The sequence below is a fragment of the Fringilla coelebs genome (assembly GCF_963513975.1).
Source record: "Fringilla coelebs genome assembly, chromosome: 2".
Classification (NCBI taxonomy): Eukaryota; Metazoa; Chordata; class Aves; order Passeriformes; family Fringillidae; genus Fringilla; species Fringilla coelebs.
Genome location: NC_140029.1, coordinates 98,067,070 through 98,087,901, shown reverse-complemented (window position 1 = coordinate 98,087,901; position 20,832 = coordinate 98,067,070). Strand labels below are relative to the sequence as shown.

General features: G+C 36.5%; 1 protein-coding gene across 1 annotated transcript; it reads left to right on the top strand.

Annotated features, from left to right (window-relative positions):
• Positions 1-8,936: 8,936 nt before the first annotated feature.
• Positions 8,937-14,767, top strand: TRAT1 (T cell receptor associated transmembrane adaptor 1; the record flags this gene model as incomplete). Its single annotated transcript, XM_084201061.1, has 5 exons — positions 8,937-9,048; positions 10,593-10,629; positions 11,968-12,029; positions 13,306-13,364; positions 14,483-14,767. Exons 1-5 carry the CDS (start codon positions 8,946-8,948, stop codon positions 14,765-14,767), a joined length of 546 nt encoding a protein of 181 aa, XP_084057187.1. The 5' UTR covers positions 8,937-8,945.
• Positions 14,768-20,832: the final 6,065 nt, after the last annotated feature.

Genomic DNA, 20,832 nt, shown 5'->3' with positions numbered 1-20,832 from the left:
GTACAGTCTGAGTTTTCTTCACTGGGTCCGGCAGAGCCACATGGACATGCCTGTGGTAGTCACTAAGATCTTTTAAAAGAACAAGCTCAGTATTTTAGAGTTGCTATCTTGCTCACAAATTTTTCTTGCACCTTGGTCGAAGTTGATACAGTTGTAAGCTTGCTACCAAGCATAGAGTGGAGCCTGCTGGCTTCACAAGGATGTCTCATATGAGAAATAGTTGCAGGGTCAGGCCTTTGGCTGCCCAGGGGAAAGTATTTGCCCACACTCTTGTATAAGTGTGTCAAGAGGGAACTAAATGGGTGATAGCACTTTAATAGGAAATTCATTCTTCTTGTGGCTATTGAAAGAAAATTCACTAGAGATTACAGCTCTCTCAGGATACAGTGTCTATCTGAACAGAAAATAAAATCTAGTGAAGTCAAGGGAAAAGCCACACTTTATCTCTGCAGGCTTTGAATGAAGTGGCATCTGTTCTACTTTCTCTCTGCTAAGTACACCAGGACTGCTCTGCTATCTCAAAACGTGCGGCACAGAAAACCCCACCCAAAGCTGCACAAGTATGCAGTGTTAGATTTCAATGGAAATTTTTCAGTGCAAAGTTATCAAGATAAGAAATTTTCTCTTTATAGTCCTTGAAAATAAGGTTTTGTAGCATTCAGAAAAAAACCACCCAGTGGTTTCCCCACAGGAAACCCATGATACTGCTTTTAATAGGAGCCACGATTTCAGGGGCAGTTAATGAGATAGCATTCTGCTTAACACTGGCTTTAAGTAAAGCGGTGATTAAAGACAGGCTTGTCTACAATGCACAAAGGAGCCTGATTAGTTTTTAAAATTTTATCATTAAGTACAAAATTCACTGTGAGAGACAGAAGAGCTCTCTGCAGCACGTGAAGCGCACTTGAAAGGCCTGACTCTTTCTGGCAGCTATTTTAAACCAACCTCTCTCCTGTAGCACTGTTGCTCATTTGTGCTCATAGCACAAGGAGCACCAGGTCTGCGCTCGACATCAAAGTAGGGTCACATGCTCAGCTTAAAAGAACAGTTCTATTTCTCCAATATGTTTGTGAGACTAGAACCAGAGCAGACTGCACTTCAGCATAAACCCAATTAAAAACATTTCTGCTGTACTTTGCCCAGAAAATTCTGAAATTTTATTATTAAAAATAGATTTCCATTTCAAACAGATATATAACTTGCATCTTGGAGGAATACTTATTCTTTTCAAGAGTGCTACTACAAAGAGTGTCTCCTACATTCTTTGCAAGGGTATTTACACTACAACACTTAGCATAGAAAATGATATGATTTTTCAAAGGAAGGTTGCAATTTGAGTAGTAATAGATAAAGTAGGCATTTGAGGCCTGATGGTGTTGTCAATTGTGCAACTTATTTCACCTTCAGGAAGCCAGAATAAACGTGCATTCTGCAGTTTTAGAAAAGCACAACTTGCTGGCAACTTGTAAATATTACAAAATGTACTTTTGTACTGTTTGACTTCATTTCAGCACAGACTCACTCCTTCATGTACATCTGTGCACATCAATATTTAATCATGCCCCGTTTACCTTCTCCAAGAACTTCAGTAGCAAGAGCTATTCCCAGCCAAGGCAGATGTCCACTTGAGACAGACTCTTTTCTCGAGATACCAGCATTTTATGTTTACCAAAGATCACATAAGTAATTAAGCAGGCAGAGACACTTTCCTGGGATAAACACCCAGGAATTTATAGCTTGGGGACTTCAAACAGAGGAGGAATGCCTTTGTATGCATTTGATGGAGATAAAGTGGCATTGCCTTATGTCCTCTCTTTCTAAATATAGTCATGATTTGTCCTTGTCCTTATTGTCCTGAATAACAGTGCTTTAAGCAGACTCTCTTAAGTTTTTAAATGTAGCAGTGATACAAAGGAAAGGAAAAAAAAAAGAAACCTCATATTCCCAATGGATTTTACTGCCTGAAGCGAATATTTTCTTGCTATCTAACAGAGCCTTCTGTCACTTGCAGGTTGCCCAAAATAGCATACCAAGTTCACATTTATTCCAATGGACTTTGCTTTTGCAGCCATTCAAAGCCGATTCAGTACAGCAATTATTTGCTCTCAGAGAGCAGATTTATTAACACACCAGCAGGACTGCAGACTCAGATATCTCCTGTTGCATTCTCAGTGTTCACCTTTCCATTATGCTCCTAATTATCTCCAAAGGAGTTTATTTCTTGTAAGCTTCTTGTTCAGGCTGATAAGTATTTTATTTGGAATCTTCTGCAGATCTCAGATTTACTCCACGTGCTCCTAGCTGAGAAAAGAAGCAACTGTCTTTGTTTTCACAATGTACATTTTCCACCCTCTCCAGTTCCTCTCTCAGGTCAGTATCCTTTGATAAGAATTGTCACCATTTGGAGTATTTTCAGATTAATTCCTCCTGCTCTATTCACTTCATTATGACAAAGCTCTGAGCAGTGAAGAGTCTATACCACCCTTAGACTTGAATGGGATATATTATATTAATCAAGACTAATCTGTTCCTTCATGTTCAAATAAGATGCTAATCCAGTAAATTATTTCTTAAGCATTGATCCAAGGCAGTGAATACAAAAATAATAATCCAAAGGAATAGCATCCCAAGTAAACAGATTGCAGAGGACATTTTCTCACATTAGAGAAAGAGAAGAGCTTTACATTGCTCCTTAGACTACATTGAGGGCTATTTCAGTTTATGTACTCCAAAAAGACAAACATAGTCATGTGATTCACATTCTTTTCATAAGAACCCCCTCCTACTTCTACATCATACTTTGTAGGAAATAAAACTGTTTGCTCTGAAGAAAAACCGTAAAAGCCGAACTACACCTAAAACATCAGAAGCTAACAGGTTTCTAGGACAGTGCTGAGGGTGTAAGCTTCCTCTGGAAGAAGCTACTCTGATTCAGAGAATAAAATGGCTTCTCTACCTAATGTTTCATTAAATTCTAAAGACAAACACGCACAGTAAGTCACATACTGGTTTACCCTTTCTTTCTACAACCGTACTGGACTGTGGCCCCAGATTCATAAACTCTAAAGAATGGAGGAATGACATTATGTTATTCTAACCTGACTTTCAAGAGCTGGCAGTGTTATAATTCCCTCATCATGCCTCTGAATCCTATTGTTGCTAAACTGTAAGCTCTTAGCAATGATTTTCTGACTCTGTTTAGAAACTTCAAGAGAGAAAGAGTCACATAGCACTCCTAGGTAAAACAGTTCTGCAATTTACTTTAAGAAGTATCTAAATACTTTTGTTGAATTCAATATAACATTAAACCCAAGAAGACTTAGAATGTGAATATGAATATTACAAAAGTAGGTTTGTATCGCATAAATGAAACTAATAGTCCTGTACATGTTCTTCTGAGACAAGACAGATGGACAATAAATACAAGGGTACACATAAATACTTATATTCTCTCCTGGAGGCAAACACTGAAGGAGAATGTGTGTTTGCTTGTAAAAGCTGAACCACATTTCCTGTTTGTAAGAAAGAAGGTGAAAAAAAAAAAGACTGGAGGGATTTGAGATTAACAGCAACTCTAAAGACAGGTTCATGCTGCCAGGTTCAAAACAAGAGTATCCAACTTCTGCCAACATAACTTGATTTCCTGTTGGATAAAGGAGAGGAGAGTATTCCTGGAAGCAACAGAACCAGGTAAGCTTTATCTTTTTAACTTGTAAGCATAGGAACAGTAGAATGCTATGGTAGATTCGCAGTCTTCTAAAAAGGTGGCTCAGGGTGCTAAACCTTCATTAATTAAGGCATTAGTTTTATTCTGAAAATACTGTGCTGTGGGCCTTCTAATTTTACAACGTGCTGTTTCCCTTCTGAAGTATGAAGCTGATATCTTACGAAGCAATTAGTTGTGCGCTAATTAATTGCAGTTTAAGGAATCTTTTTCAGAGAATTAATCCTGTATTAAATGCTCACACAGGTGGAAGCATTTTTAATGCTAATTTAACATTCATCAGTCTCTTAATGAGTTTCTTTTTCTAAGGGCCATTAGTACAAAATATTATTTATATCAATGTTTAATTGGAAGGGGGGAGGAGAGACAGTTTTATGTAATCTTCAACAAATTTGTAGACAAAAACAAGAGGAAAGAAAGGAAAGAAACCATTCTGTGCTCCAGATCGTCACCATAAATCTGGTAGCAATTAATCTGCCTCTGTGGATAACACATTGATACCGCAGATGGCATGTCCAGCTAGATGGTATCTGTGTTCCTCACCTCACGTTCTTTTCAGTACAAAAACCTGGTAGAAGTATCCTGTCTCCCTTGTGATGGATTATCTAAACAAAATATATTAGAGCAAGGAGGAACAAAACATAGCCCTTCTGCTACCTATTCTTATGCTGTTAGGACAAATATCCAACATGAATTGTTAGATCTGGCTCCACTCCCTACAGGTAAGTACAGGATTATATCCACTCCTTTGAGCTGCAATAAAAGGAATAGCAGAAATTCACCCAGGAAAGATTACAATGCTTGGAGGCTTTTGTTTTTTTTGGTTGGGTTTTATTTTTGCTTCTTTTCCCTCACAGCGCTCCAGTGACAATGTAATGAACCCTGTAAAGAGAAAAATCTAAGAACAAATAACCAAAACTCTATTTATTCCCATGTTTCTGTTGGTGGAGAAAGCTGTCCATAGACTTTAAAGAGAAAAAGCTCAATTAACAACATATTTAGAAGGCCTGTTGTTTGTCTATATTTTGTGGTGTGAATTTACTACATTCAGTTTATAACACTGGAAAATGTACTAAGAGGTGGTGAGTAACCCATTCCTGAAGTCAGAAAAGTAAAAACATTTTCCAAATGAAGCAACTTACCTAAGACAGACGTTGTATATGGATGCCATTCCAAGTTTAACCTGGTTTTCAAAGATAAATGGAAGAACAGCAGCATAAGAATGTGTCATTTATACTAGAGAGAGTCTGATATTAGTTAATCAAAATACTGTCATCTTTATAATGATTAAATATAATATTTCTCCACTCACACATCCCAAAATCTTCTAACAATATAAAAAGAATTGTTGTCCCTCTCATGAAACCTTGGGTGTGTAATGAACATCTTCCTTTCACAGAGGAGCTCATTAATTTAAGAAGACTTCAATATTATTTCTTGTGACAAACTGCCACCACCCTGAAGTTTTCCTATCACAGATAGACTGTCACAGAAAACCCTGATGGAATTTGAGCTTATTGTTTTAGAATCATAGTGTCCTATTCCTAAGTGGCCTAATTATTCCATATGACTTTTTTCAAAAGATACAACATTCTTTTTTTTTAAATATTCAATTTGATGGCTGAACGAGAATGCCTCTGAATAAAGTGTCATGAGTTCTTTGGACTAATTATATGTTACGTAAAAAAGATTATTATAGTTTTGCTCCATTTGAGAATAGATGACTTGCAGGAGAATTAAAATTAGAGAATAGAATAAAAGACAACATTTCAAAATGTAACAGAATTAGTCTAATAGACTTGCTGTTTATTTCTCACTCACCTTCTACAGTCTCCTTATCTTATTTTTGACTTTCGCACAACCTGTTAAGTGTGAGAGGTTGCATCTGCTATTGTACATTTAGGGAGGGCAGTGCAGTTATCCATGGAGAAAAATTGTTCTTCACAAAGTTGGTCAGCTTTCCTTCTAATGCTGCTGTTGTCAAAGTAGTTAACACTGAAATAATGCAGTTACAAATGTAAACAGCATATCACAAACACCGGTAAGAACAAGAAGACATAGGAAAGATATGGGAGTTGCATATCTGTAAAGCTAGGATATAAAATCGGATTTTCTCATATTTTAAATCAGGGTATTATGATTAGGTTGAAACTAATGTTAGAATGGCATGGAGCTCTCAGAAGAGCACCAGTACATCTCTGATCAAGGTGTTTACGGGTTAAGTAAAAACTGCTGTTGTTTCTCCCATATAAATAGTGTTGTCTGACAAACAAATAGCTAGTATTGCAAAAACAAACAAAAAAAAAAAAGCTGAAGTCACACATATGTTTGTATACATTCTACTGAAACACAAGCGGATGTTCAAGTCAGTGTTATGGAAAATATATTTAAAAATAAACTAAGTAGTGTTCATCCAGGAAGAAATTTAAATGTTCTTTTCTTAATCTACCCACACCCATGAAATTTCCTAAATCATCCTTAAGAACTATAGATGGTGAGATTTAAAACATTGGTACGTTTTATGAGAAATCCAAGTTTCATCTTTTTTTTCGTAAAACTTTTTTTAAATTCTTGAGAAGTAGGATGGCTCAAATACTAGAGAATTTAAACTTGAAAACTAAAAAAAAAAAAAAAAAAAAAAAAAAAAAAAAAAAAAAAAATTATTCAACCTTTACCATTTTCCAGATAGTAATTTTAATTTAAATCAAAAACAGAAAAATAATATTTTGTCAATAAAAAGTGGGCCAGTTAAGGACTGAAAATAGTCAAATTGAAACTAAGAGTTTTCCTTCTACTCTGGAAACACCAGGCAAAAATTGGATTTCTGAATCAGAGAGATAAATGACAACATTCTATAAGAAGAAAAAGGAACAATGTTAGGTCATAACTGTACTTTGGGCACCTGCTCACTCACTCAGTTCTAATGAATCTCAGTGTTGTGGCTGGTGGGATGGGCTGCCCAGGGAGCTGCTGGAGTCCCTGTCCCTGAGGTGTTTCAGGAAAAAATGACAGGGGCACTGAGGGCCATGGTGCAGTTGGCAAGGCATTGTTCAGTCACAGGCTGGACTCGATGATCTCAGATTTCCAATGTGGTTGATTCTGGGATTCTATCGGTTACATGTGCTTCCCTTCTCATAGGCCACAATACTGCTTATGCTCCCCGGAAAAAGTGTTTGTAGGAAAAGAAATATCAAATGAACATGAGAAGAATGGAAACCAATCACATCAGAAAAGATAAAAAAGACAGGAGAAGAATGAGAGGATTCTGATTATTTAGGTACAACAGTGAATCTTGAATTTTCTTGTCCTGGACAGACTTGTAGTTTTGGACAGGTTGCACGAGATACAATATTAAGTCGCTAATTGCACAGTAACCACGCTCTAAAGACTGGTGATTCTTGATGCACCCTGATAACATCTTCTCAGTGTAGGATCTCCCATTCTTTTAATTCCTTCCCTGAAAAATTGGAATAATGTATAGCTGCTCCACGGGGATTTTGTCTCTCATAAATGTCTGTATCTCATTGCGTAGAAGTGCCTTTCAACATGAAAAGAAGTACTGCAGTAATAAAGAACTCTCAAACACCTTTGGGAGAACTCAAGTAGTAGAAAGGAAGGGAAAGATGTTTAGTTTAAAAAGAAGAATAAATGGTCACTGAAAAAGAAGAATAAATGGTCACCATGTGCAAAAAAAAGTTAAAAGTCTGTCAGAAAATTACAGCTTATTTGCTTTGTGTTGTTCCTTTTTAAAGAGCGTTCTGATTGGGAAAGAAACCCGCATCCCAGAAGCCCAGGTGATTTGTGATTTTTTACTGCCAGGGCTCATCTTGTTTTGTCATTATAAGAACACCTGGGGGTTGGAGTACAACAAAACAAAAAGAGCTTTGGCAACACCAGAACAATGAGGTGGCAAAACCTGTAAGAAGTTTTTGAGCTGGAGCCCAGTCAGTCAAGGAACAAAGCTCTGTTTTCTCAGCAGGAGCAAATGCATTGCCACCCTCCCCTGGCCAGCAACGTGGAAAAGTGCATTCCTGTACTCCTCTAACTTGGCTTAGGAAACAAACAAAATGTGGGCTTCCTGAGGGAATCCAGGTATGTCAAAAAACAACAAAGTACATTCAGGATCAGTATCGTCCAATTCAGCCCCTTGAGTGCTCTGCTTCAGCTACACATTTCTTTTTATGCCCTATTAGAGGGCATTTTGGGCAGCAGGCTTTATTTCAAACACTCCAAATCTCAGAGAACATGAAATCTGCCTCTGGGGAAAGTTAAGAACAAAGCTGCAAGCTCCTTTCACTCATTTACTTGGCTCAGTGTTTCCTCTGTCACAAAAGGCTTTCGCAGGCCATTTGTAGCAACGCTGATAATTTTGGCCACTAGACAGCCACAAATAGGCTATTTGCTTCAGCATGGTTTGTGATGGAAATTTGTATAAGCTAGGTTAATCAAAGAATTAATTAGATGAAAAAACAGATTTTGTGCAGGGGGGTTCTTTCCCAAGGAGTGGCAAGTTTAGAGCAAAAGAAGATTTTGTTCAGACAAGCGGAGCCACCTTCTAACAAGTGATTTTCCAGCTGTTTGAACTTTTTCTTGGGGCTTCACTGGTTCCCAGCTGATGCCATCACTTTCTCTGGTTTCTCAGGCAAGAAAATAAGAGCAAGTAAGTGATTTTAATAGCTGGAAAACAATGCAAGAAAACATAACCAAATTTTGACTTTTTTTTCAGGGATTGTTAAAATGTTACAGTCTTAGCTATTATTCTGAGACACATCCAGCAAATTTGTTTTGGCTAAATTCAGAACTACTTTCATGAACTCTAGAATTTAGCTAAGAATTTATTTAATTTACTGCAAATACTAACTTAAAGACAACTGCAAAAATAATTTCAAAGCTGCCCAGTAAAATTATTTTTTTCTTTATTAATTTCTGATTTTTACTGCATCTTACAGTCAAACCAATAGCTTAATCTTTGGCTGAATTCCTATGAAACAGTATTTCTGCTAAAAGTTTATTAAAGTATTTCTTAATATTTATCATCTGGTTTTGATATTAATTATTTAGCTTGTATAACAATACAAGCTAAATAATTAATATACTTACTGTCAGAGAGTAAACAACAAAATAGCAGCTTTGATTACAGAAACCAAAAACCAGCCAAGCACAAAGAATACAGTAATATTGTTAGACAACACAAATAGTAAATTTTCTTTCAGTTACAGGAATGGACTGCCATTTTTCTGTCTGGGGAGTTTTGGCCTTCCTGAGTTTGGCTCTGCTTGCTTCAGTGACACTAAATATTGTACACTGTATGAAAAAGAAGCAAGGTAAGTAATGTCTCTTTGTAAGGAATCAAATTTCAATGTTTAAAGCCATCCCTGCTCAGAGCTATGAAGTCGACAAATTGATTCTTCTGAATCTTAAAGTTATATTTTGGTAAGAATGATTCTACTAGAGAGGATTTATCTTTTGAAAACTTTTAGGAGAGTCAGGTATGATTACAGAACGATTGCTAGCTGCCCAATCCACTGCTAAAAACAACTTCCTAAATCCATTCTTTGAAGGTAAATCAGCAAAACAAGAAGAATTTAGTTCTGACTAAATTTTTATTTTTAAGTCTATTTTTAATACCTGCAATTTCCTTTCCAAGGAAGTATACTTTTCCTATAACTGATTATTACTTATATTTCCATTAAAAATTATTTTGAGTAGATGCCTTGATAGAAAATACATTTGAGAAAATTTTCTCCTCCCCAAATTCCAGAATGCTTGTTTGAATTTCAGATTTCATACAGATTTTATGCCTTATCAGTGTATTTTGGAAAAACATTCCAATTGCTTTTCATAATGGGATTCTAATGTATTTCTTAAACCGGTGTGTCTCTCATGTGGCTGCAGTCATACTCTGGTTTTGGGTGAAATTAACTTTTACTTTTTGACAGATTGTGCCAGTGCGACCTGTCTCATACAAGCTGTACAGTTCTCCCCATTCCCTTTACACAGGGAAAACTGCCCCTGGGCTGTACAGGTAGGGGTGGACAGGCAAACACTGGTGACTTCAACAAGGCTAAAGACACCTGTGTATGTCATCTACATAAACAGAAGGCCTGTGCTCATAAACTGAGTTCACCAAGTACTGGAGAGTCAGATATTCACAGGATATTAAGGGAGTTGTTGGAGCTTTTGGGATGGGTGTCAATTGAGCTTTTTGGTTTGTGTTTTGGGGCTACTAGGCAGATATCTCTATGAGGAAGAATCACAAGCATTTACAAAACTAACTTGACCCCTCTGAGGTCAGAGGGGCTGATGCTGCATTAGTCATTGACTTGGAGCTTACTGTGGTAAATTCTGGAGTCATGGAGCAGAGTTTAGAAAGTCAGGCATTCCTGAATTATTCATCAAGCTCTAGCATGAAATCTCTTTGTAGCCATTGTCTCTCTGCTTCAGTTTCTTCATCTGTGTGGATCACAGGATCTCTTTTTCAGCCATACCAGAACTAGTAAAATAAATAAGCCCATCACTTCGTAATAATCGTAATTAACATGATTCACCTCCCCAGAGAAAATCAGAGAGAAAAAAATGAGGGAGAAGGAGAATGTGGAGGAAATAAATAATGAGTCACATATGTTACAATATGTTTTTTGGGTACTGTAAACTAATGTAGACTTTGTAGACACAGCACAGGGCCATAACACAAACATTTTTCGTATTTGACAAAATATTTGAGAAAAGTAGAGGGACAAATGAAGATCCTGAGAGCCAGAGCTTTCAACTGTATTCTCTAAAACAAAACCAAAACCATGTCTGTTGAGACTGAAGTGTTCTAAAATAACGTTTCATTTTCTCTTAACATTTTTTTTTTAATTTCCAGCTAAAATGCATAAAGACTATGAAGAGAATGACCCAAGGTAAGCTGTCTAAAAAAAGCTTTTTCTGGCAAGGGTAAAATATGAAATAAATAATGACAGATGGCTTTGGAGGGAAGGCAAAGAGGAAAATTCAATATCTTATGCAGTCTGCCTGGAAATGTTGGTAGTGGAAAAAAATTTTCAAAAAACCTAGGGAAAAAATACTCACATCTGAGATACACCCTCCAGTCACTTTATCAACAATGAAATAATTGCATGCTAATACTATTTTATTTGAAAGTGCAAGGTATGGAGTTAAACCAGCTTTACCTATCACTTAAAGTCAATAATTCCATAATAATTTGAAAGAACTTTCAGCTCTCACAGAGCAGTGACAAATTATAGCCTGATAGTTAATACTTGTGGAGCGATAATTTACATGTATTTACATTTCATAACCATCTTTTACACATAGCATCCAAAAGCAATAAAAGTCTGTTTACAGCTGTAAGATATGTCATGATCTGTTACACAAATCTGTTTAAAGTCTCTCTTATGCCACACAGAAGAAAACCCCAAACCAAGCCCAAACTTTAGTAAACAGAGATGGATATTCTCATCTCAACCCAAATATAAAAGGCCCTTGAAACTAAAATACAAAAGCCTGCACTTGTTACCCAAAACCAATTCTCAATCACAAATTGTCTTGGAATTGCAAAGTCTGTATTTGTCTATTACTGCCTGTTCAGAATGAAAAATACCACTGAATGTGGTGTTAGAGCATGACTTCACCCCCTTGATGAGATGCAATATAAGGGTGCAGTAGGAAGGTTACAAAGTGCTTCCCACTAATGATTCCCATTTTACAAATCCACTTAAAAACATTTTCAAGTAACACCAGGTAATGAAACACAACATACAATTAAAAATGCAGAGCTGATGGTTTTCTCTGTTTGTGTTGACAGAAGTATTTTAGTTGAATCAGGAGGAGACCTTTTAAGAACATCGTCCCAAAAGAAGCATACTGTGCCTTAGTTTGTATTGCAGAGTGGTCTCAGAGGACATGGATTGGGTTCCTTTCAGTGATCATCAATATTTCTTACTCTATCTAAAACTGTAGCTTAATAGTCTTGAGATTAGCTTTGTGCTTAATGAAGTTACAGGAAAGGAGAGTTCAATTCTGGCCCAGGTAACAAATCTCTCCTGAGAATACCCATACTGCCATTTCTGCCCCCTCTGATATTTTTATCTTGTTTATAAGATAACAAACAATCTGCTGTATCTAGATATACACACACAGTCTGCATATGTGCATTAAACATTTACTAAAAAATAGTATTGGGGTGCTAAATAAAGCATATTCTGTGAATTAAAAGTATTTTTTCATTCCCCTTGTAGCTATGATGGCTATCACACAGAAGATTATCCAGTTTATGGCAATCTCAATCAAGATATTTTAGGTAAGCTTCCTTTTAGGAACACGTGTCTATTCAGTGGCTATAAAAATGTATGATTAAAAAATGACTGACATATTTTGAATTTCTCAAACAGCAAACTTGAGAATCTACATATTTTCAACTATTGATATAATTGAAATTATTAAAAGATACTTGGGATAGAAATGCAAACCTTCATACTGCACTACTATTTATAAGAGCAGATCTCATACTGAATTTGATTTTTTTACAGTCCATATGTTCCTGTTCAGCCAAGTGTCTCAAAATAAAGAGCTTGTCTAAATGTAAAGCTACACTAACTGAAACAGCAGCTTGATCCATGCCTATTAAAGCAATCTAGACCACATATTACTCACAGTGCAAGGTCAGTGCTCCCACAGAAGCAGGCAGAAACAAGCACACACCAGCTGTCTGCTGTGGCTATCCACATACCACCGGGACACTGAGGAATGTGCTGAAGCCCAGCAGCTGAATGGTGGGCAGACAGCTCGGCAGAGACACCTTAAAGGCTGCAGCATCGTGAAACTACAGCGAGAGCTGGATGTGCAGAGGGTTTCAAAGCCCTTATAGAGTTAAAGCAGTATTTAAGTAACCAGAACGACTTTTTCTGCATGCCTTAATTGGAGCTAAGCAAAACTAAAGCACTTCAACTACAGGGAAAAAAAAGCCCAAACAAACCCAACTTTTTAATACAGTTTGCATAAATTGAATCAAGTCAACGCTCAAATGCAGTGACATTGTAAAAGTATGAAAACTGTAAGGAAGTAATCTGTTTTACTGGTGGCTAAAATGAGATATAACATGAGAAAATAACTAGAACCGAACTTACAGAAAACTGAAGTAGACTCAGGAACAGAATTTAATCACCAGCTGCTGCAACTCACAACCTCTTTCTCAGTCAAAGAAATGGCTGCCTATGCTGAAAAATTAATCAGTATGTGGCTACCTCTTGATTGCAAGAAGTCGTCCTACCACTCTAAAATGATATCCATTTAAGTAAATAATGAGAAATCTCTCCTTCATATGAACACACTTATTTACATTTTCACAGTATGTCTGAATTTCTTAGCTATTTACCTCTCTATAATTAGAGGGAGAGAACTGTGTGTGATTTCAAAACAAACACAAACATCCCACCAAAGTAAACTGGGGGTAATTTAGAGCATTAATTAAATATAATGTTAGAGCATTCTCTAACAGAGAAAATCTGTTGGTCTGATCATTTAAGACTCAATAGCATGTCTTAATAAAAAGATTTTTCTACTTTGATAAATTACAGAAGAATGTTGTTACGAGCAGATGAAGTCCCAGCCTCAAAGATCAGCTAACCAGCTACAGGTATCTTTAATTTTAGTTCTAGATTTCTGAATTAGAGTAACATGGTCTGTCTCACAGTTCCTTTATTTATCCTCTAAGAGTAGATATCAAAAATGTTCACAGTCACAAAAATTACCATGCATTAGTATCTCAGTTCATCTAAGTATTTCAGTACAAACTTGACCCTCCATTCAATCTGAGTCATTAATAAGGAAACATAATTACAGATGGTTCAGATCCATGCAATACAGCATAATAAAGCTCAGCCACAGGCATGCAGATCACGTGGAATTAAATTTGCATCCGTGGCTAATATAAAGAATTAATTTTATTTGGTTTAGTTATCAACCAAGTGAAAACACAAGCTGCATCACATGATACTAATGAGTTTGACTGGCTCTCTCCTGTCCAGTGCAAAATCTATATGCCTTAACCAGGGAAAGATTATTTTCTATTGATTTGTCCTTTGTTGAGATACCTGTATGCCTAAAAGCATGAAAGCTTCAAATGAAATTTGCCTGTAATTGAATCATTCCTAGCATCAGTTTCCTGAGTTGATTGCCACATATTTCATAGGGATGGATTTTCAGACTCTCTCACAGGGTATTTCCAGCAGGTAAAGAACAACTTCTTAAATCTAGACATTCCAATGTCAACAGTCATTAATGGTCTGGCTTGAAAAGCACAAAAATCAGGGGAAAGACACAAAAAGCATACATTTTGCACTGGAAATGAGATCATATATATAGACAACAATCATCCATCTTTGGATTTCTGCATAAACAAAGCCTGCTAATAACGGGCTTCCAACTAAAAAATAAAAAAGTGAGAAGAAAACCAGATCAAATGATGTCTTGTATCCCAAGGAACCTAGACTCCCTCTTTCCCACAGAGAATCTTTCCAGTGATACCTTGAGGAATTTTTCCATATTGCCACTATCAGTCATTTACCATTAGCTTATATTGATCCATTTTCCATTCTCCCACAGTTTAATAATTCGTACTTTTAATGAGCTGTTTTACAGCTAGTTTAGGCAAATTGCAGGCAGGATTATGATTAGAGCGTAGACATAGTTGAAAACTTAGATATTAATTTAAGGCAAGGATAACTACTGAGCGTAAAGTGAATTTTCTTTCAGGTGGAGTCTGCCAATCAGATGTGTTATGCCTCACTTGATCACAGTGTCAAGGGAAAATGCAGAAAGCCAAGGAGAAAGAATGATCCTTCATTAGAGGAAGATGAAGGAGAAAGATCATCTAACCCCATGGTGGCTTCCAAAGTTAGCATTTACCTCAACAGTGAGCAGCTGGCTGCCGAAAACACGGTGAAAGTAGAAGCCATTCACGATGATCCTGTCAGATTAATGAGCTTGATTCATAATACAAAAGGGGAGAACCGAATATGTAATGAACCAAATATGTAACTATAAAGTGAGATTTGCTTTCTTCATTCTGGAGGATCAATGATTGACCAGAGAAAATATTCCAGAAAGCTGACATACTTAACAGTGGTATGAAATGGGTAAGTTAAGTGTTCTAACCTGTCTGCCAAACATATTTATAGACTAAGCAAGACACAGGTCCAGACTGCCACTCAGATGGATCTGCCCTTCTGAAGACAATTTGAAAGAGTCGCAGAAGCTGGTAGCTCAGCATTCGCAGGGTAGTGATTCCAGTATGAATTGATCCTGTTTTAAACAATTATCAGCTTTCAAGCAATCCTAAAAGACCCCCTTGTTGTCTAAACAGCTCTAGCAGAGTACAACTATTCCATATTAACTTAAATACTTTTGAAATGAGATTGTGTTTCATACTTGCACACTTGGTGATTAGTTGTTTTACCAAATAAGGACTAATCTGCTGTTCCACACTATGAACTTTGACTGTGACTGGTCTGTGGCAATGATTGGAGAATAATTTAACAGCTGATTTGAAGTAGTAATTGTACATTTCACGAGACTTAGCAGTATCTGTGTATCTTTAGTTTCCTCTAACAATACTAGAATGCATCTCAAATCTCAACTCCTCTACTAGTGTAATATTGTATACAGCTGTATTCAAGGGTCCACAAAGATTATCACACCATCTGTAACAATAAACTAGGAAGGATTTCTTCCAATACCCCATGTTATGTTTGCATTCCTATTGGGTTTTCCATTGCCATCCTTAACTCTTTTACAAAAACAACAAGAGCTTTTTATTTCCCCAAGCCCTTCACTACTGTATGCACATTTAATTTGAAGACTCTTTAAATGGTAAGTTTTATAGAGTGGGTATCTGTTTTCTATTATATTTTATATTCTGGGAGTCATTAAGTAATTGCAGCAGGAAACAATAAAGCAAGCTGATGTAATGTGTCTGCCTCTAAGTGTCAGACACATCTGCCTTCTCAAAAAACCAGGATATTGGAAGCTTTAAAATCCACAATCAGTGCCGAGGAGCTTAAAACTCAGAAGCACACAGAGCCCTAAAACTGTGTCAGGTCCTGAGAGATAAACCTGGAAACAAAAGGCCCATAATACAGAGAGCCAACACCTTCCAACAGTAGAAATGGATGGACACATCAAGGGTTAAGATATATTTATGGAAAAAAAAAAATCCCCAACAACAACAACAAAACCCCAAAAAACAAGAACCCACCCCCCCACCCCCCCCCCCCCAAAAAAACCCAAAACAATGGTTAAATTAAACCTGTCATTTCAATCTGGTAACTAATTTAATGGAAATGAGGTACCCACTTCTTTCATTGAGTATACATGTAACATAAAGTTCACTTCACAGGATTTAACTACATTTAGTTTCCTTTCTATTCTCGGTCTTCGTTGTTTAGTCCAGCTATATGTTTACGCTAATTTTCATCAGCTGCTTTCCCTTGCAACATAGTCTGTTCAAAGAGCATTTTTGTAAATGTTCTCCTTATATATCTATACACACTTCCTTTCCACATTTAATCACTGCCACCAATAAATTATTGATTGAGGCTCTCAGGATGATCTTTAATAGCCTATCAACTATTTCCAAGGCATTTGTAATGCTGCCACATTCAAATTTAGCTTTATTCTTTCAGCTCTTTACCCTCCATCTGCTTAAATAAGCAATCAAACAACCTTATTTTTTTTAAACAAGTTTTGGGATAGTTTTCAAATGACTACTGAACCCTTAGATAAAAAAGCATGTTCAATATTGTTCCATCTTCAAGACATTAGAGAAAGACCTACATAAACTATCATATACTGGTTAAATTCCTTACATATAGAGCAAGTTTGAACTAATTACAACATAAGAAGAGGTACTAGGTTCTAGGTTTACACTGTCTCAGTAACCTCATCTGTCTTTCCACTGTTCCTTAAAATTTTTTTTAAAGCAAAGAGAAGCAGTGTAAAGCTTTTTTTAATTAACAGTAAGCTTATCAATAAAGTACCAACTCAACAGAACAGTAAAGAATGAGTAAACAAGAGGAAATATGGTGGAAAAAGCAATACTGTTTGGAAGGGTAGAAGAATGGAACTCAAAACACAAGAGATCAGGTTGCACCACTGACATCTTTGTAAGTTGAGGCAGATGTATTCCAGCAGTAATTATAGCATTTGATAATCACTGCAGATAGATATGGCTAAACATACCTGGTGTAGCAGTTGGTATCATTAGGAGGAACAATAGACTTTTGCTTGTATCATACTTTTTGAGAGTCTGCTGGATCACATGCTGTGGGAGGACCAATTCTAAAAATAGAATCTCTTTATCCCTTTTTTGCTACTGCTAGCACCTAAAACATGGCATTGGTATGATCTTATCTTCCAACACTTCAAAAGTTTTCCAAGAATAACCTCTTTAAATTATTTCAAAGTAATCTTCACAAAGACAATTTTGCTATGTTGAATAAACGCACTTACCTTCCTTACCTGTGTGAGCTGCACTGAAGTTGCTGTGTAGAAGTCATACCTATATTCAGAAGGGGTCCAAATCACAATTCCAGTTGACTTCAAAATTACTTTAGAGCAGAAAACAATGAATTATGCAATCTCTCAATACTAGTGTATCAAGAAATACTGGGAAATAATTACCTCAACAAATCCAAGAGGAAGATAGTTCATAAAGTATATTCCTTACAGCGCATCCATGTCTGAAAAAGGAAGAAAAAAGAGCCCAAAGAGCATTTATAAATGACAGTATTTTGCTACTGTCATGGAAGGACACGTAATATCCAAATTATGAAGGAGGGAATATGTGTGCAGAAGTTCGTATTGCAGAGAAAACTTCACTACAGCTGGCTTCTTGTCCTTTTCAAGAACAACACTTAGGATAACAAAATTTTGGTTTTAAGAGCTAAAATAAAACCCTCCTGTGTGTCTGGAAATAAACCCAAAGAAAACCCATTTCTTCCTTTTTGAAGCTCAGAAAGCTAACAAGGGGCAGTGCTGATAAAACAGCAAGTACGTGATCTGACACTACTAACACAATCCCCTTGCCAAGAAACGACACAGCAGTGAAAACCTGTGGGACCCTCATACCTCATTCTCATGGATTTGCTTGTGCAGGTATACAAACTCCTCCTGAGAATTCACAGATGAAAAAAAAATTAGAAGATTGGTATTTGTTCAATACAGTTTTTTATTTACAACATATACTATTGGAATAATTCCCAGTATAGCTGAATGGGACGTGTCAGGCTTGCCTAGCCTCTGCTGCTTGACCAAAAGGCAGCAACTGCAGTATTTTCACCTCAGAGACACCTTTGGCTGAGCTGGATGCTGCAGCTGGCACTACAGACAAGTCCAGACATGCAGGAGCTCTGGTTTACCACTTTTGGAGAAGCTTTAAGGCGAGGTGAAGAAAAAGGAGTCGGGTTCTGCCAGAGGGTTTCGATCCAGGGTTTTATTCCAATGGTGTTTCTGAATCCCGTAACAGCTCTAACAGAACCTCCTGAACTGAGTGGCTGCCGGCTCTTTCAACCCCAGGGAGAAGGGGACGGAAGGGGTAGGGATCCCACCAACCAGGAGCAGGGTGGGCAGGTCTCAGGTGCAAGGGACACCTGGGTGGTCCAATGGCCCTCAGGGATGCAGAGCATCTTTTGAACTCTGCCAATCACTCGGCGCCCTTCTGGAATGCCAGGATTGACAGACAGCACTCAGCAGGGGTCAGGGTGGGGGGAAAGGTGATTGGTATCTGGGAAAGGACCGGGATACCTGAGACAAACTATGACATCACACCACAACATCGTACAATTTTGTCAAAACACAGAATAAAATTATCAAACCTATTAAACAGTATAAAACTTTATTGAACAATCAACTCTGGAAAATTTTAACATTAACATTGCATAGCAGACTCAAGTCATATCACATAGCAGTGATTTTTGGGTCTGTACTGATGCATCTAAAAAGCATGAATAAGCAGCAATTTAGATAAATAAGCTTGTTACTTACTATTAACACAGTAAGAATTAAAGCTTATTATATCAACTTTGGTGATCTACTTAGAAAATATTAACATTAATATAGCACATAGCAGTGAATTTGGATCTGTACTGAGACACTCAAAAAACATGAATAAGCAGCAATTAAGGTAAATGAGCTTGTTATTAATACAGTTTCCTTATTATTAATACAGTGAGAATCAAAGTTTACCAGCAAATAAAAAGAATGTTATTAAAAATTCTGTAAATAGAAAAATCCAACTTAGCTATAAATTGAATAAGAAGTGCCCTGTTAAAAGGGACGAACCCTTTCCCAAAGATTTGAACTACAATAAAGTATAAATCAGAACTATTTGTGTATTGCTTACATATAATTATACATCCTTGATTCTTGGAAGAAGAAACAACACTGAATAAAAACCCAACCTATATGAAACTTTTTAAACTTTAATAGTGCATTAATGCTTCTTGGTGAGCTTTAACTGGAGAGTCATCCAAGGGATTCCTACAATTCGTCTTTCCCATCAGTGTAGCTTAGTTTTCTGTATACTCTAAGAAAAAAAAAACAAAACCTCTGTTTAGATGATGGAGTAAATCACACAAAAATACTGTATTTGCTCAAACTCCAGTGAACAGGATGAAATTGAAACAAATTGTCAAAGCAAGGTATCTGAACATCTTGACAGCAGCAGGGCTCCTTGTCTGCTTTCCTATGTGCTTTCACATGGAGAGGAAGCTTTTCATGCTATGTTATTTTAATGCCTCAGTAGTGCTACAAGATCAATCTAAGTTATGTATATCTATTAAACTTTGAGATGCAATCTTGGAATGTATTCAGAACCAGATAAAAGGTAAAGACACAAGTGAAAACACCTTGCATATTACTTAAGAAATTGCATAGATTTTCTCTCCTATTTTGAACTAATTTGGTTTACATCTGACAATTAAGTAGAGCAGTAAAGCTGTAGGACAGCATTCACACGGAGCTGTTATTAAGATTACCTATGGACATTTATGTTATGTTATTAATTATGAACATTTCCTGTTAAGAAATCTCTTTCATAATCATCTTCTGGACAAAGGAAATCTGGTTCTAGATAGAAAAACATTATTCCTTTTCTTTTCACGACCATTCATTAGAAAATGGAGCATTTCTCCACATGGCTAGGCATTAAACATCTGAGGGATCTGAAGCCATTAAAAAGCTTCACTGCTGGGAACCATAAAAAGCTAAAAATATCACACTACAGGCCTCAGGAAGCTTTCCAGCTGACAGTCCGTTTTGGCTACAAATCAGCAAACATGTCTTTGTGTAATTAAAGAAGAAAGAAATAGATTTTATTCCAGATGACTTGGAAGAAAACTCTGAAATCTTAATTTCTCTACTTATAGGCATTAAATAAAGAAAACCCATTTCCATTAAAACAATAACTAATCTAACAGGAATGGCTGTTTTGTATGGGGAGACAGGATAACATATTCAGGAAAAACAAAATGGAATCAAAGAACTGAGAAGAACTTTGCTCAGTTAAGTGGACATACTCAATATCACAGAAACATCCTTGCATACTCATCAGCTTGTCTCCAATCTTTCATTATACATGAAATAATCAAAATATAATCTTTATCAATATTGTATGTATTTGTAAGCCTCTAAATTTCAATTCCATCTTTGCTTAAACTGAAACTTTATTTCTTTACATCATTAAACTTCTTTTCTGGTTAAATTCTCCATACAAGCAGTTTAAAAAATGCTTTCAGCCTTCCTTTGACCATCCAATTAAAACACTGTCAGTTGATACAGCCATATGACGATCTCAAGCATAGTGAAAATATTTCTTGACTGAGCTTGGGAAGCCAGCAAAATGTCTGTTGACAAATTACACTTGTGGCACAAAAGCATGTAAAAAATGTATTGGTTAATAAAATCAGGAATCTTTTAGAGAGCTTTTAATGATTTTAAAATCCTTAGAATATTAAATGTTTGTAATTAAAAACTGAAGATATCTAAAGATTGATAATCCTTTAAAAGTTACTTATTTTCTGTGAAAACCAGACATTTTAGGCCAGTAT